This window comes from Salvia splendens, chromosome 11, assembly GCF_004379255.2.
Source record: "Salvia splendens isolate huo1 chromosome 11, SspV2, whole genome shotgun sequence".
Taxonomy (NCBI): Eukaryota; Viridiplantae; Streptophyta; class Magnoliopsida; order Lamiales; family Lamiaceae; genus Salvia; species Salvia splendens.
The window spans coordinates 9,965,606-9,981,019 of NC_056042.1; the positions used below are offsets into that span (position 1 = coordinate 9,965,606).

At 38.7% G+C, this 15,414-nt stretch overlaps 1 protein-coding gene across 1 annotated transcript; it reads right to left on the minus strand.

Annotated features, from left to right (window-relative positions):
* Window positions 1-216: 216 nt before the first annotated feature.
* On the minus strand, window positions 217-1,001 carry LOC121754269. Its single transcript, XM_042149642.1, has one exon. It carries the CDS (start codon window positions 874-876, stop codon window positions 385-387), a length of 492 nt encoding a protein of 163 aa, XP_042005576.1. The 5' UTR covers window positions 877-1,001; the 3' UTR covers window positions 217-384.
* Window positions 1,002-15,414: the final 14,413 nt, after the last annotated feature.

Genomic DNA, 15,414 nt, shown 5'->3' on the forward strand with positions numbered 1-15,414 from the left:
GGTACCTACCTGATTGTACAATCTTAGTTGAATTTTTTTTTATATATGTGACATTTAAGAACCATGGCTATGTCAATCAAAATGTTCAAGAATTCGGATAAATTTTTCTGATAAAATCTTCTCCAAGATGCACATTTCGAAAACACATGATTCTTGATTAAAACACAAATCCCATTTGCGTTCATTCCCAACCACTAATCAATAAAATCATGAAGCTAAAAAAGCCAAAATAGGCACTTCATTGAACAACAAAACATCACAAAGATTAAGAAATCAATGTTAAAATCAACAGTTTCGCAGCCAAATATCCAACGCTGTTTATTCTAGATAGAGCAATTTCCTATCACGAAACGCTAAAAATCGAAATCAATCTCAGAGTCAAAATCAAGGCGCTTCCTTCTTCTCAGAATCATCTGATTTCTCTTCCTCCTCTATCTGCTTCATCACCGCCTCCTCCGCATCGAGCAGCGGCGCATAGTAATCGGAATGCGCCTCCATACACTTCCTCAACGCCGAAGTCGCCTGAACGCATTTCTCCACAATATCCTCTTTGTTCTTCTCCCCTTCCTCCACGCACTTCTCCCAATCCGTGAAAGTTTCTCTGCAACCGCCCGCTTTCATAAACAAGCAGAATCCGCACTCGCCTTCCTCCTCCTCCTCCTCCTCTCCTCCTCCATCGCCGCCGGCCCCTTCTTTGGTCGAATCGTCAGAAAATTTCTCATTTGGGGATCTTTCCTCTGGTTTCGGTGGATCAGGGGATTCTCGAATTAGGGCTTCGAGTTTGGGTAGGTCAGATTGGGGTGAATTTGAAGGAGACGTCGGGTGGGTGGATGCGGTGGAGATGGAGCTAGGGTTTGCTTGTGAAAGCGCTGCCATGGCTGCCGATCTAAAACCCCTCTCTCCTTAAACCCCTTTCTCTCTCGCTCTCTCAAATAAGTATGGTTAAATTTTTGCAGACCGAGACCACAATCAATTTAGAATAATAATATCACAATTTAGCATTAATAGACCATTCTTCATCTAAAAGAACAGTAGAAAAAAATACAACGAATTCATCTGTTCTAGAAGGCTCTTTTTGTCAATCATTGAATATGGGGTATAAAATTCAAATTTCTATTCTACAAATTTATCCAAGTCAAAAAAACTCTCTCCACCCCAAAAAAATATGAAATATTTAGATTTTAACGTGAGATTTTATGCAATGCTGTTTTGTGAGTTAACAAAGAAAGTAAAATAAGAAATATGAAATAAATAGAGATATAGTATAATTTTTATTCTAGGAAACATTTCATTTTTAATACGGCTGAAGGAGTATTATGTATATACATGAAGGTATAATAGAACAATGAAGACAGATTAGAGGGAGTATTAAAAATACGGCTGAAGGAGTATTATGTATATACATGAAGGTATAATAGAACAATGAAGACAGATTAGAGGGAGTATTATGCATATACTTAGAAGTAATAATAGAATAAGGAAGACACATTAAAGTTAGAGATATTATATGTGTTGGTTTTTTCAAGATGACTTTAGTAGTAGCGTGGGATATTGATTCAAATATTAGTACTCCCTCCGTTCCAAGGAAGATGACCTATTCCTTGAGCGGTACAGAGTTTTATGCATATTTATTTTGTGTGTTAGGTAGAGAGAGTAAAGTAAGATAGAGAATAAAATAGAGATAAAGGTATTTCCATTTATAGTAATGTGTCATTTTAGATGAGACAAACAAAAAAGAAAAGTGAGTTATCTTTAATGGGACGGAGGGAGTACTTGCTTAAGGTGAAATTCTCAATGCAGTAGAATATAGAAAGAGAATTCTATTTTTGGAGACTTTTTACTTCCTTCCAAATAAGGGGGAAGGATGCATGTAGATTTTGCGTCTCTAGAGAAACGCATGTAGGTTTTTTCAAAATCAATGCTAAACTTTAGAAACCATTAACGTATGTTATGCTTAGTGGCGGATTTATTCAGTTTATTATTGTTATCAATTTGTTTTAGATTTTCGGAATCACTCCTCATGTCATGCAGAGTGGTTTAATAGTTGGTTTAATTTTAAGTATTTTATCTTTAGTCAGTGGTAGATTTGGGAAGACTGCTAGAGAGTTGTTAGAAATTTGATGAGGAATCTTGCCTATAAATATATTATATTTGAAAGTTTTCAATACACATTGCTATTGTTCTTCTTTTTTTCTACTTTCCTTACTTTATTATAGGTTTCGCGCCTTTCAAATAGTAACAAAAATACTTAATAGCCAAATGGTAGAGGGTGTAGTTAGGATCTTTGTGCCCCCAGTTTGAAGCCTTGGAGGGTTGGAATTTTCATTTTTCTTAGAAAACTCCTTTTAACTTAGCATACACTAGAAAATATTAATTTAGTATATAGTAGAAAATAACTTAGAATACGAAAACATATTTTTATTTTTGTGTAGGGAATAAAATTAGGGCTGGAAAAATATACCGTAATACCGAAATACCGCACTTATCGTACCGAAAAAATACCGAAAATACCGAATTTGCGGTATACCGCAAGTTGCCGTACGGATACCGTACCGATAGATTTTGGTACGGTAAGGTATAGATTTTCCTATACCGCGGTATACCGCATTTACACTATTTGCCAAAAATTTGATATATAAGTTGTATTTAAAATTTATATAAAAAATAGTTAATATGTTAAAATTCCTAACCCTACTTTCATATTTTAGTTCAACCGCCCCCAACCCCAAACACACATGCAAAGATGCAAATCAAGTCCACTGTATAGATTTGATTATGGTGTAGTTTTAATCTTTTGGATATTATTTAAATAAGTGAAATTTTATTTTAAATATTTGGCTATAATAGAATTTTTTGGGTATGAAACACAAGTATTATGGTATGTCATACCTTATTTTGGTATACCGTACTCGGAATGCCATACCTTATTTCGGTATAATGTAAAAGTACGGTATACCACAATACGGTATGGTATACCGCATAGACGGTATGGTAACGGTATCGGAAATAAGCATACCGAATTTTCGGTATACCGCAATGCGGTATACCGAAAAATTCTGTAAGGTATAGGTATGACATTTTCTCATACCACAATTTGCGGTACCGGTATGACATTTTGAGTGCGGTATACCGTACTGTGCCACCCCTAAATAAAATTGATTGAATTATTTTAGAAAAGGAGTACACCATCCGTTCCACACATGATATCACACTTGTGGGATAACATGAGATTTGAGAGGATTTTGTTTTGTGTTAAGTAGAGAGAATAAATATAAGTTTTATATTAATATGAGAGAGAATTTTTTTTTAAAAAAAATATAGCATCTTTAGTAGGAAAAACAAAAAAAGGAAAATGAGACATTTTTTGTGACACAGATGGATATTTTTAAAATGATATCACTATTCTCATTCTAAATCTATTTTTGCTAAAACAAATGTATTACAATCTTCTAAATTATATCACCATGTTCATCTATATCTATTTTTTATAAATTATATAAATATTTTTTAAAGTGTTTATTGCAGTTGGTTTTACGATTTTTTTTAGAAAATACTTATAGAAATATAAATTATACCCATAGTAAAAATTTTAATTAATGAAATAATATTTGTTTCCTATAGGCTGTTAAAAGAACGTTTCTTATGAGAAACATTAAAAAATAAAAATAAGTGACATTCCCCAATCAAAAAGTAGATTGAATGAACATGGTGATATAATTTAAAATTGTAACATATTTTTTTCTAAATTAATTTAATATTTTTTAGTTAAAATTTGTATATATATAAAAATAATATTTGTTTCCTATATAAGGTTTTAATCTATGCAAAACTAGATTTAAATACAGAAATGCATAACAAAATCATATATAGGGAATTTTTACATCATTGTTAGTTTATTTTTAAATCATTTTAATTAAGGATGACCTAAAATGACCTAAAAGTGACATCAAACCCAGATTTTCCATTTATATACTCCATCTGTTCTTAGAAAGTATAAACTTTTTTTTGAGCACAAGTTTTAATGTATAATAATTGGTAAAACAAAGAAGATGAAGAGAAAATATAGTAAAAGTAGTGTTAGTAGATAATAGGGTCTACATTATTAGTAACGTGGTGAGGTCCAAAATTTTATAAAGTTCATACTTTTTAATGACGGACTAAAAAGGTAATAGTTTATACTCCACTTTTTAAGGGCGGATGAAGTACAAAATAAAAATGTGTTTTTATATGGAAAAATTGATTTAGAACGAAAATGGTGATATGATTTTAAAAATTGTAATGTACCTAAATTAATTCAATCATTTTTATTCCATACATAAAAATAATATGTGTTTTTTATATTCTAAGTTATTTTCTACCATATGCTAGGTTAAAAGGAGTTTTACATTTTTTATATGCTAAGTTAAAATGAGTTTTTTTTTAGATTCAAGGATATGATATAAGGACTTAATGTTAATTAACCTATTCAATTCCTATGCCTCTATGTATCTCTAGTTTTGTTAGGACGATCTTTCAATTAGATCAAGTTTTGCGTTTAAGTATCTAGCATGTGTGCGTTGCACTCTATCATCAAGGTGTCCCTCTAATGTTTAGTGTCTAATTTCCTAAGAACATAAAATCCTCACACAAGATCACAACTCTCCCAAATTTTATAGATCAACGTGGTTATCATTCCAACTTAGCTATTTCACCTTTCAATTAATCAATAGCTAAGCCTAATATCATTCATGAGGTAGCTAATCACCTGAATATTCAAAGATCAAGACCAATTAATATAACAACAAGAGCTAGGTACTAATTAACAATCAAATGATTAAATCAACATTATTATCATTACAATCACCAAAAATCCTACAAGATGAATTAAACAGCTCATAATAAACAGTGTCAAAGCTAAACAATTGAAAATATTGACAACATAAGTAACACTATTCTAGATACTCCCAAGAGTGGAATGATCAGAATGAAAGTGTGGTCTTCGGAATTTGATGAATTCTAACCTCTCTCCCCCCCTTCTGCTCCTCCTCCTCCTCCCCTCTTCTATCTCCTGGCGCTACTGTAACACCCCTGACTTAATATAAATATCATTTTGTTGTGATAATTAATGTATTTAGAGAAAAGTAACTAACAAAAGAAAAGAAAGAGAGTCATTTTCTTGTATAATAAAGAATATAGTGATATTCAAATACATATAGTAAAATGCCAATATAAATGTTAATATTTGTGTAATCATATTAATAATATTGTGCATATGTGTAAAATAGTAAACAAATGATTAAAGAAGTCATTTTTTTAAATGCTATATATGTATATATGCATGTGAATACATAAGTTAAAGTAGGAAATGTATGAATACGGACTATAGTGTAAGTTAGATTCTTGAATATACACGTATAGTTGTAGGATGCCGTTTTTTATTGTGTATATAAGTAAATGCATATCTTAGAGCATCCGCAATGGCGGACGTCGACGCAGAATTCCCACAGATTTAGCGGAATTCCGTAGCGGACGTCCACCATTGGGCCACACACGCGCAGATACGGAATTCGCATGAGGACGTCGCAGGTCCGCACCCTTCCGTGGAATTCCGATTTTTGCATTTAATTGTTTTTTTTGATTTTCTATAAATACGTCTCGTTGAACTTCATTTCATCCGCACCACTTGTTTTAACGAGTATCTATCTCTTTAAATACATTTCTTTTGAATCATCAATGGAGCACCACGATAGCGATTCTTCTCCCGCCTCGGGCGATTAACTGGCGCCGCATTTTCCCATCGGCAGGAGTACGCACTTTTCCCGGTCGATGTCCCAAATGCCGGGGATGCTGCCCCAATCTCAAATGCCATCGGGCATGATGTCGGGGTACTACAACATGTACTCACAGTGGTATGAGATGATGCCTCAGATGCCGGGGGTGATGCCTCAGATGTCGGGGGGTGTTGCCCCAGATGCCGGGTATGATGCCTCAAATAATGTACTTTTTTTAATTAATTATGTATTTTTTTAAGGAAGTATATTTTTTTAAAAATAAAGTGTGGTCGTTTTCTCCGTATTCGCGTCGAAATTTTAATTCCATAAATTATTTACTTCTGGAAATTGGTTAATTTGTGAATTTGTGATTTTTTTTAATGTGGGAATTCCGTCGGGAATTCCGCAGAGGAATTCTGCCACTATGCAGTGAGAAGTCCTTATGACGTGGCGGTGAGAATTCTGTGGGGAATGGCGCCGGGACATCCGCAACACTGCGGATGCCCTTATAGGAAATGAAAATAATTTATCCAATTTAATATGATTAGAAGTTAGACTACGTGTGAGAATTCTAACTATAGTGAGACACCCTATTATCCTATAAAGTTAGCCTAGTTGTTGATTCAACAAAGCTACTTAATTTTTTTATATACATACCACCATTCATTTGTCAAAGGGGAAAGCACGTAAACGCTGTTGCTGTATTGTTTCCTTAAGCTACTGTTTATGGACCCTACTACACTTTTTAACTCTATTTCTTAACTAAGGAATAGAACCTGCAACCCTCTGTTCCTTATCTGTTCCTTAACCGTTCATTAAATTACTATTCATTCAATTTCATTTTTTATTTTTATTTCCAACCTAATTCAATTAAAACAAACAGACTTCATTAAATAAAATAAACTTACAACATAAAATTCGTAAAAAAACATAATTTAATAATTTCCTAAAAAATAAAAGTACACAATTTAATAATTTCATCCGTCAAAATTTGCCCAAATGTGCTCAATTAGATCATGTTGGAGTTGGGTGTGGGCACTAGAGTCGCGTAATAACCTTGCGGCGGCTTCCTCCCGGTTACGATGGATGTACGTATGGGACCGTAGTTGGGGCGGCGCGGCTTCCTCCGCCTCCCGTCGTCGATCTTCTTCAAGTGATTGTTCCATTATTTGACGCATTTTTTTCAAAAGGATCCATTAGTTTGATTAAATTTAGGAGAAGAAAAACAGAGTTGATTTGAGATGAAAATTGGGGTGGAAATAGAGAGGATTTGAGAGGAATAGATGTGTGTTTGTGAGTGAAATGAGTATGAAATAGGAGTCTTTTATAGAGTAAAGAAAAAAAATTGAAAAACAGCTATAAACGGTAACATTACCGTTTATAATTTTTTTTATTAAAAAATTCAAATTTAAAAAAAAATATTTATTGCGTCATCGTGACTACGCCCACTCGCGGGCCGGCGGGTGGGCATCACGCATGGCCTGGGAGCTCGCGACGTCATCTCGGCGCGTGGCGAGACGTCTCGTGCCGCGTCTCGTGGTGGCGGGTCTCGGGACGGGCTGGGAACGGGCTGGGGATGGAACGACCGGCTGCAACGCGTTTCTCCGCGTTTTCGTTCCTCCGGCACGGAACGCGGGGCGGTTACGCAACGCGTTGTGGATGCTCTAAGGCCACCCGCAAGGCGTCACGCAGGTGGCCCGTATTCCGTCATTAAGGGACGGGACGGCGGCGTGACGCGTTGCAGCGCCCCGTCTCATCCCCCACCCGTTCCGCGTTCTGTCCCGCGAGACGGCTCGCCACGCGCTGAGGCGACGTGGCGCGCTCCGGCGCCATGCGTGACGGCCACTCGCCGGCCCGCGAGTGGGCATCGTCACGTTGACGAAATAAATCATTTTTTTAAAAAAATTCGAATGAAATAAAAAAAATGAAAAAAAATGAAAAACGGTAATATCGTAATATTACCGTTATATTACCGTTTTTCCTTTTCTTTTTTTTTTAAAATTTTTTTTACTCTATAAATACTCCTAATTCATCCTCATTTCACACACAACTACACATCTATTCTTCCCAAATCATCTCCATTTCCTCTCCAATTTTCATCTAACCTCTCATCACAAAATATCCGGTGGCGGGAACTCTGGCGGTGGCGGCTCCGTTGAGTTCGACATCAACGCGTTCGACGACTATGGGGCATGTACAATGTCCTCGGTGGTGGTTCCGGTTCGTCGACGCCGGGCACCCAGGGTTCGTCGACGCCTGGGGGGTACCAACCACCCCATTTTGACGTGGATGCATACGCCCGTCCCTCCGCCCCGAGGTATTCGCAGGGATTATCCCAGATTCGGGAGGATTATTCCGTTGAACCCACTCCGGAAGAAGGCCGAGGCGGGGGAGGAGGCGGAGGCGGAGGCGGAGGCGGACGAGGAGGAGGAGGATCTAGGCCGGCATCCGTACGGCCCCAAAGAAACACTGGCTGTGTATAATGCCTGGATCAGCGTCTCGTACGATCTCATCGTCGGGAATCAACAACCCCAGAAGTGCTTCTGGGAAAAGGTCATCAAGGGCACCCACCGCCGCACATATAAGATGCTCCGCGCTCACTTTGACCGAGTCGACAGAGAGGTCAAAAAATTCTGCGCCATCTACAAGAATGAAATGGCTCATTACCAAAGCGGAGCCACGGGAGCCGACATTCTGAGGTCGGCTTTGCGAGTCTACTTCGACGACACCGGCAAACAATTCAAATATGTCGATGTTTGGGAGGTCGTCAAAGACGAGGAAAGGAGGGCCTGCGGTGTGAGTTCCATCTCGGGCTCGACCTCGAAGCGCACGAAGCACACGGTGAGTGACCAATACTTGTCTAGTGAAGGCGGTTCGGGCAGCGCCGCAGGCGAGTTTACCTCGCAGGAGGTTAAGGGCACGGCAGTCGATGCAGGGGGGTCCTCCCGTGGGCGCCGTCGGCCGCAAGGGAGAAATGCGGCGAAGGCGGACACTTCCCGCATGACCGCCACAATGGCGGACACTTCCCGCATGACGCCTCCCCAATACCAAGCCTATCTTAACGGAATTGCGTTTATGGCAGCACAACTTGGCATTCCGCCTCCTCACGGCTTCAGTGCACCTCCACCGCCTTCGGGGGATGATTCGCAGGCGGAGCAGTTTTTTTTATTTTCTATAAAATTGTATTTTAAATTATGTCATTTTTATTTTTTAGGATTTTAATTATGTATTTTTTTTTATTTTTTGAATTTTAAGTTGTATTTTTATTTTATGTTGTAATTTTAATTTATTTTTAATGAAGTGTGTTTTTTTAATTGAATTTGGTTGAAAATAAAAATAAAAAATGAAATTGAATGAATAGTAATTTAAGGGACGGTTAAGGGACGGAGGGTTGCAGGTTCCGTTCCTTAGTTAAGAGATGGAGTAAAAAAGTACAGTGGGGCCATGAATAGTAATTTAAGGGACGGTTAAAGGACGAATAAGTGACGGCATTGCGGATGACCTAATAAACATAATATTTGCATAAATCTAAGAAGAATTCGAGTACGGTGCGACTAGAATTTATCAAATTTGGGTAGTTTGCTGAAGTTTCCAAGTTCAAATTTATAGTATGGATCGGATAAAAATGGGAGGAATCTACTACGTTGCAAATTGGACAGCAAAAACATGTGCTACGCTAGAATATCAATCCTACCTAAGGTGTGTATAAATTACATATTTAATTTTATTGGTAGTATGTGATTAATTGCTATATGATTAAATAGGGTATGGTTATATGAATGGTGTAGTAATATATATTTATATAATATTAGAATTATTTGGTGGAACATGCTCTACATATGTAATTGGCATTATTTGAATCATTGGATTAAAGAGGATATGTGACAGTTTTGCTCTAGATCTGATATCAATGCAATGGACCTTGTTGGGAAATAAACACAGGCAATCACGAATATGAAAGAGAATGAACACAAGAAGTTGTTTACCCAGTTCGATACAATGTGTATCTACGTCTGGGGGCGATGCCAAGCCAGGGATTTCACTATATAATTTCAGGATAATTTAACAATGAGGGAGCACCTCTATTTATAAGTAACTAGAGAGCCCTAATTCTAGTCAAACTAGGAAACATATTCCATAAGGAAATATCTTTAAGGAATAAATCTATCACAAGGAAATATACTTCAAGGAAACAAATCCTAAACATGGTAGGAGATATTTTAGGCTCCATAATTAACAATCTCCCACTTGGAGACTAACAACTCCTAAACAACCATTTCCTCGTGATCTCATCCCTTCATCCGCTTAGCATCGCCTAACCTTCTCTTCAAGTTCCAAGGCCAATTGAAGCTATGCATAGCTTCAATTTCTCTAAGGTCACCACCTTAGTAAACATGTCTGCAGGATTCTCACTTCCAAGTATCTTCACAAGTTGCAGGATTTTCATATCCACTAGGTGTCGGATGTAATGATATTTCAACTCCACATGCTCTGTCCTAGAATGAAACGCTGGATTCTTCGCCAAGAAAATAGCACTCTGACTATCACTGTAGAGTATGCTACTCTTGTTCTCCTTCCCAAGTTCATCTAAGAAACTCTGCAACCACACCATCTCCTTGCTTGCCTCTGTCGCAGCTACATATTCAGCCTCCGTAGTAGACAAAACAACAGTCTTCTGCAACTTAGAAGTCCATGAAATAGCAGTACCACCATAAGTAAATACATACCCGGTTGTGCTTCTTCTCCCATCAAGATCATTGGACGCCAAGTCTGCATCCACATAACCTGCCAGCTCGACATTCTTGCCATTGAAACATAAGACGCTTTCTGTAGTACCTCTCAAGTATCGAAGGATCCATTTAACTGCTTCCCAATGTTGCTTGCCCGGATCACCCATGAACCGGCTCACTACTCCCACTGCTTGTGCAATATCAGGCCTCGTACACACCATTGCATACATAATACTGCCAATTGCTGAAGCATAAGGAATTTTCTTCATTTCAGCACGTTCTTCTTTTGTACTCGGCGACTCCTTCTTCGACAGCTTAAAGTGACTGCCCAAAGGCACACTTACTGGCTTCGAATTATCCATGTTGAATCTTTCCAAAACCTTACCAATCTAAGCAGCTTGCGAAAGATACAATTTTCCTGCCACCTTGTCACGCTCGATTCTCATGCCCAAAATTTGATTAGCCTCTCCAAGATCTTTCATGGAGAATCGTTCAGACAATTGCCTTTTCAACTTATCCATCTCCTTTTGATCACCTCCTGCGATCAACATATCATCAACATATAATAACAGAATAAGATAGCTCTTGTTAAACCTCTTGTAGTAACAACAATAGTCAGCGTAGCATCTTTTATAGCCAATCTCCATCATGAATCCATCAAACTTCTTGTACCACTGCTTTGGAGCTTGCTTTAAACCATACAAGCTCTTCTTCAACTTGCATACAAGGTTTTCCATTCCTTTTACTATGAATCCTTCAGGCTGTGTCATGTACAACTCATCCTCCAAATTACCATGAAGGAATGCCGTCTTTACATCCATCTGATGTAACAATAGATTTTCTGCAACTACCATACTCAACACTAAACGAATAGTAGTTAGTTTCACAACAGGAGTGAACACATCTGTATAATCAATACCGTATCGTTGCTCAAATCCCTTGACAACCAGCCTAGCCTTGTAGCGCTTGCTACCATCAGCTTCACCTTTGATTCGATAGACCCACTTGCAATGCAATGCCTTTTTCCCTTTAGGAAGTTCCACAAGCTCCCATGTGCCATTTAGGAGAAGAGAGGCAAACTCGTCATCCATGGCAATTTTCCACCTTCGTTTATCACGGCCTTCTCCTGCCTCTGCATAACACTCGGGCTCACCACCATCAGTAAGTAACAAATAGAAATTAGAGGGCGAGTACCTATCAGGTGCACGTCGCTCTCTAGTCGATTTAGGCAGCGGAATAGTCGGTGGTGGAGTGCTTGGTTCTTCTTCAAGCACCTCTTTAGCATTCTGACTCTCCTTGCTCCCACTCGAGTTTGAGATGTCTAGCTCGACCACTTGTGGCTCAGAACTGCTGGGACTTGACGCCTCCAATCTATCCTTGTACAATACCTGTTCATTGAAGATGACATCTCTACTGCGAATAACCTTACGGTTCTGCTCATCCCAGAGTCTATAACCGAACTCATCGCCTCCATAACCAATGAACGCACACTTAATAGATTTAGCATCCAACTTACTTCTCTCAACGGAACTAAGATGAGCATAAGCAACACAACCAAAGATGCGTAGGAAAGATAGATTTACCTCTTTTCCTGTCCAGACCTCCTCGGGTATCCGAAACTCCAAGGGAACTGATGGACCTCTATTAATTAGAAATGCAGCTGTGTTGACTGCATCTGCCCAAAAACTCTTTGGCAATCCACTTTTCAACTTCATGCATCTTGCTCGCTCATTCAACGTTCTGTTCATGCGCTCTGCGATTCCATTCTACCGTGGAGTTCCTTTCACAGTTTTCTCCATGCGGATTCCATTCTCGGCGCAGAATTCCTTGAACTTTGCAAGTTCATATTCTCCTCCATTATCGGATCTTAGACACTTCACCTTCATCCCGGTTTCAGTTTCAACAAGGGCTTTCCATTTCCTGAAAGCGTTAAACGCATCGGATTTACTCTTCAGAAAATAAACCCATAGCTTTCGAGTAGAGTCGTCGATGAAAGTCATATAATATTCAGAGCCTCCTAGGGACTTCACAGGTGCTGGTCCCCATAGATCAGTGTGGACCATCTCCAACTTCTGTGTCTTCAATTTTCTGCCTCCTCTTGAGAAACTCACCCTTTTCTGTTTCCCAAACACGCAATCCTCGCACAGGCCAACTTCAACACTTTTCAAGCCAGGCAGTAAACCTCTTGAGCAGATTATCTTCATCCCTTTCTCGCTCATGTGGCCAAGACGACAGTGCCACAAATCTGCATTATTTGCCTCACTTGCAATATCAATGCAATCTTTGAAGTTAGTTGTGGTATACAACGTACCCTCCTTCTTACCTCGAGCTACTATCATAGCTCCCTTGGTAATCTTCCAATTGTTGCAGCCAAACGTCACGGTGTACCCTTCTGCATCAAGCTGCCCAATCGAAATCAAACTTCTCTGCAATCCAGGAATGTGTCTGACTCCATTCAGTTTTATTACGAATCCATTGGATGTCACTACCTTCACGTTTCCCTTTCCCACGATATCTAAGGGCTCGTCATCAGCCAGATGTACCTTCCCAAAATGGCCAGAAACGTAGTCTTCCATTATCTCCACATTGCTGCAGGAGTGAAACGACGCCCCAGAATCCAATACCCACGATTCCATCGGACTACTGACGCTCAAGACCAACGCCTCGCCATCGTCATCAGACATGGTAGCGTTTGCTGTCTTCTTGTCCTTCTGATCCTTATTCTTATACTTCTTCGGTGCCTCACATTGATTTCTAAAATGCCCAAACTCATCACAATTCCAGCATTTAACTTTATCCAAATCCTTCTTGGATTGACTCATTCCTCTGGAATTTGATCTTCCACGATTTTGCTTTCCCTTCGATCTGCCTCTCTGTTCTGTATTAAGTGCTGATCCCGAAGTAGAAGATCCTGATTCTCTCCGGCGAACTTCCTCACCAATCATCAGATCTCTTACTCTCTCAACTGTTAGTTTTGTCTCTGCAGCAGTAACTGCTGTCACTGTGCCAGCCCAACTCTCAGGCAGAGACGATAGCAAAATCAAGGCACGAATTTCATCATCGAATTTTATATTAACCGAGTTCAGTTGCGAAGTAATCATGTTGAACTCGTTGAGATGTTGTTGCACCAGCTTTCCCTCTTGCATTCTAAAATTAAACAATCGTCTAATCAGATGTACCTTGTTTGCCGTTGATGGTTTCTGATACATGTCCTCCAAGATCTTTATCATCTCCTTTGTCGACTTTGCTGCAGTCGTGTGATAAGCCACATCCTTGGACAACGATAGCCTAATCGCGCTCATCGCTTTTCTGTCCAGCAGCTCCCACTCCTCATGTTCCATCTTTTCGGGTTTGGTTTTTAAAGGCTTCCAGAGATCTTTACCGTACAGGTAATCCTCAATCTGCATCTTCCAAAATCCGAAATCAGATCCATCGAACTTCTCTACAGCAATTTTCTCGTCGATCCCCATCGTGATTTCTGCCTCTTAAACCCTAGGCTCTTGATACCAGTTGTTGGAAAATAAACACAGGCAATCACGAATATGAAAAGAATGAACACAAGAAGTTGTTTACCCAGTTCGATACAATGTGTATCTACGTCTGGGGGCGATGCCAAGCCAGGGATTTCACTATATAATTTCAGGATAATTTAACAATGAGGGAGCACCTCTATTTATAAGTAACTAGAGAACCCTAATTCTAGTCAAACTAGGAAACATATTCCATAAGGAAATACTCCCTCCGTCCCGCACTACTCGCACTTATTTCCTTTTTAGGCGTCCCAAGTTACTTGCACTCTTTCCATTTTTAGTAAAAAATTTCACCTACAGCCGTCATTTTTGACTTTCCTATACACTCATTCCTTAATCTCCGAGCCGAAAAGGAAATGAGCGAGTAGCCCGGGACGGAGGGAGTATCTTTTAAGGAATAAATCTATCACAAGGAAATATACTTCAAGGAAACAAATCCTAAACATGGTAGGAGATATTTTAGGCTCCATAATTAACAGACCTACGGGTCATATATACAATGACAATGGACCTACGGGTCATATATACAATGACAATGGATCTACGGGACATATATGCAATGGCCATGGACCTACGGGTCATATATACTTTGGTAATGGACCTTCGGGTCATATATGTATACAATTGCAATGGAACCTAAGGGTCATATATACAATGGCAATGACCTTCGGGTCATATATATATATATGTACAAAGGTAGTGGGACCTCGGGTCATATACAATGGAATCCCAGGCATATACCAAGCTTGATTTGTCACAAAATAATATATTGAGCAGAGAGTCATGTGCTTATGAATCTTAAATTGTTTATTTGATGTTTATTTATATGAGCGGATTTAGAATATTTGAAATAAGTCTAATAAATGATGGATTTTGTAATTATAGTATTTGGATGGTGAAATGATTAATATGTGATTTCTTTACTTTAATTTGTATTTGTTTATTATAAATATATACGTCGGGGGAGTTGGGGTGTGACAGCTACCAGGAGTGTAAAGGGAGAATGAGAAGACACCCTGTCGCAAGAGTACATTTGTCAAAACATAAAAGAAGATGCAATAAGAATTTGTGATGGAAGTGGTCCTATAAATAGGAATCAACATTGAAGGAAAGAGGGGTTTGTCTATTGCTCGTTCAACACCACTGTTTCATCTTAGTTAACTTGTTCCACTACTCTTTGGAGTGAAGATACAATCATTTAATTTCTTTTTTGCATGTTCAGTTTCATCTCCCAAATGGTTTGAAGTGTAGGATATTTTTAGCTCTTGGTTATTTGTTGCTTGAGTTTGATTCGCTGTTTGGATGTTTTGAATGTCCTATATTTCATATTATGGAAGTTTTTGTTGATTTCAGGGATGTTGCATTTTATTTCCGTTTGATTGGATGTTTGGAGCCGTTGTTATT

What these genes read in the sequence shown, in the direction of transcription:
- LOC121754269 (XM_042149642.1), bottom strand. Translation starts at nt 876, where the DNA reads ATGGCAGCGCTTTCACAAGCAAACCCTAGCTCCATCTCCACCGCATCC.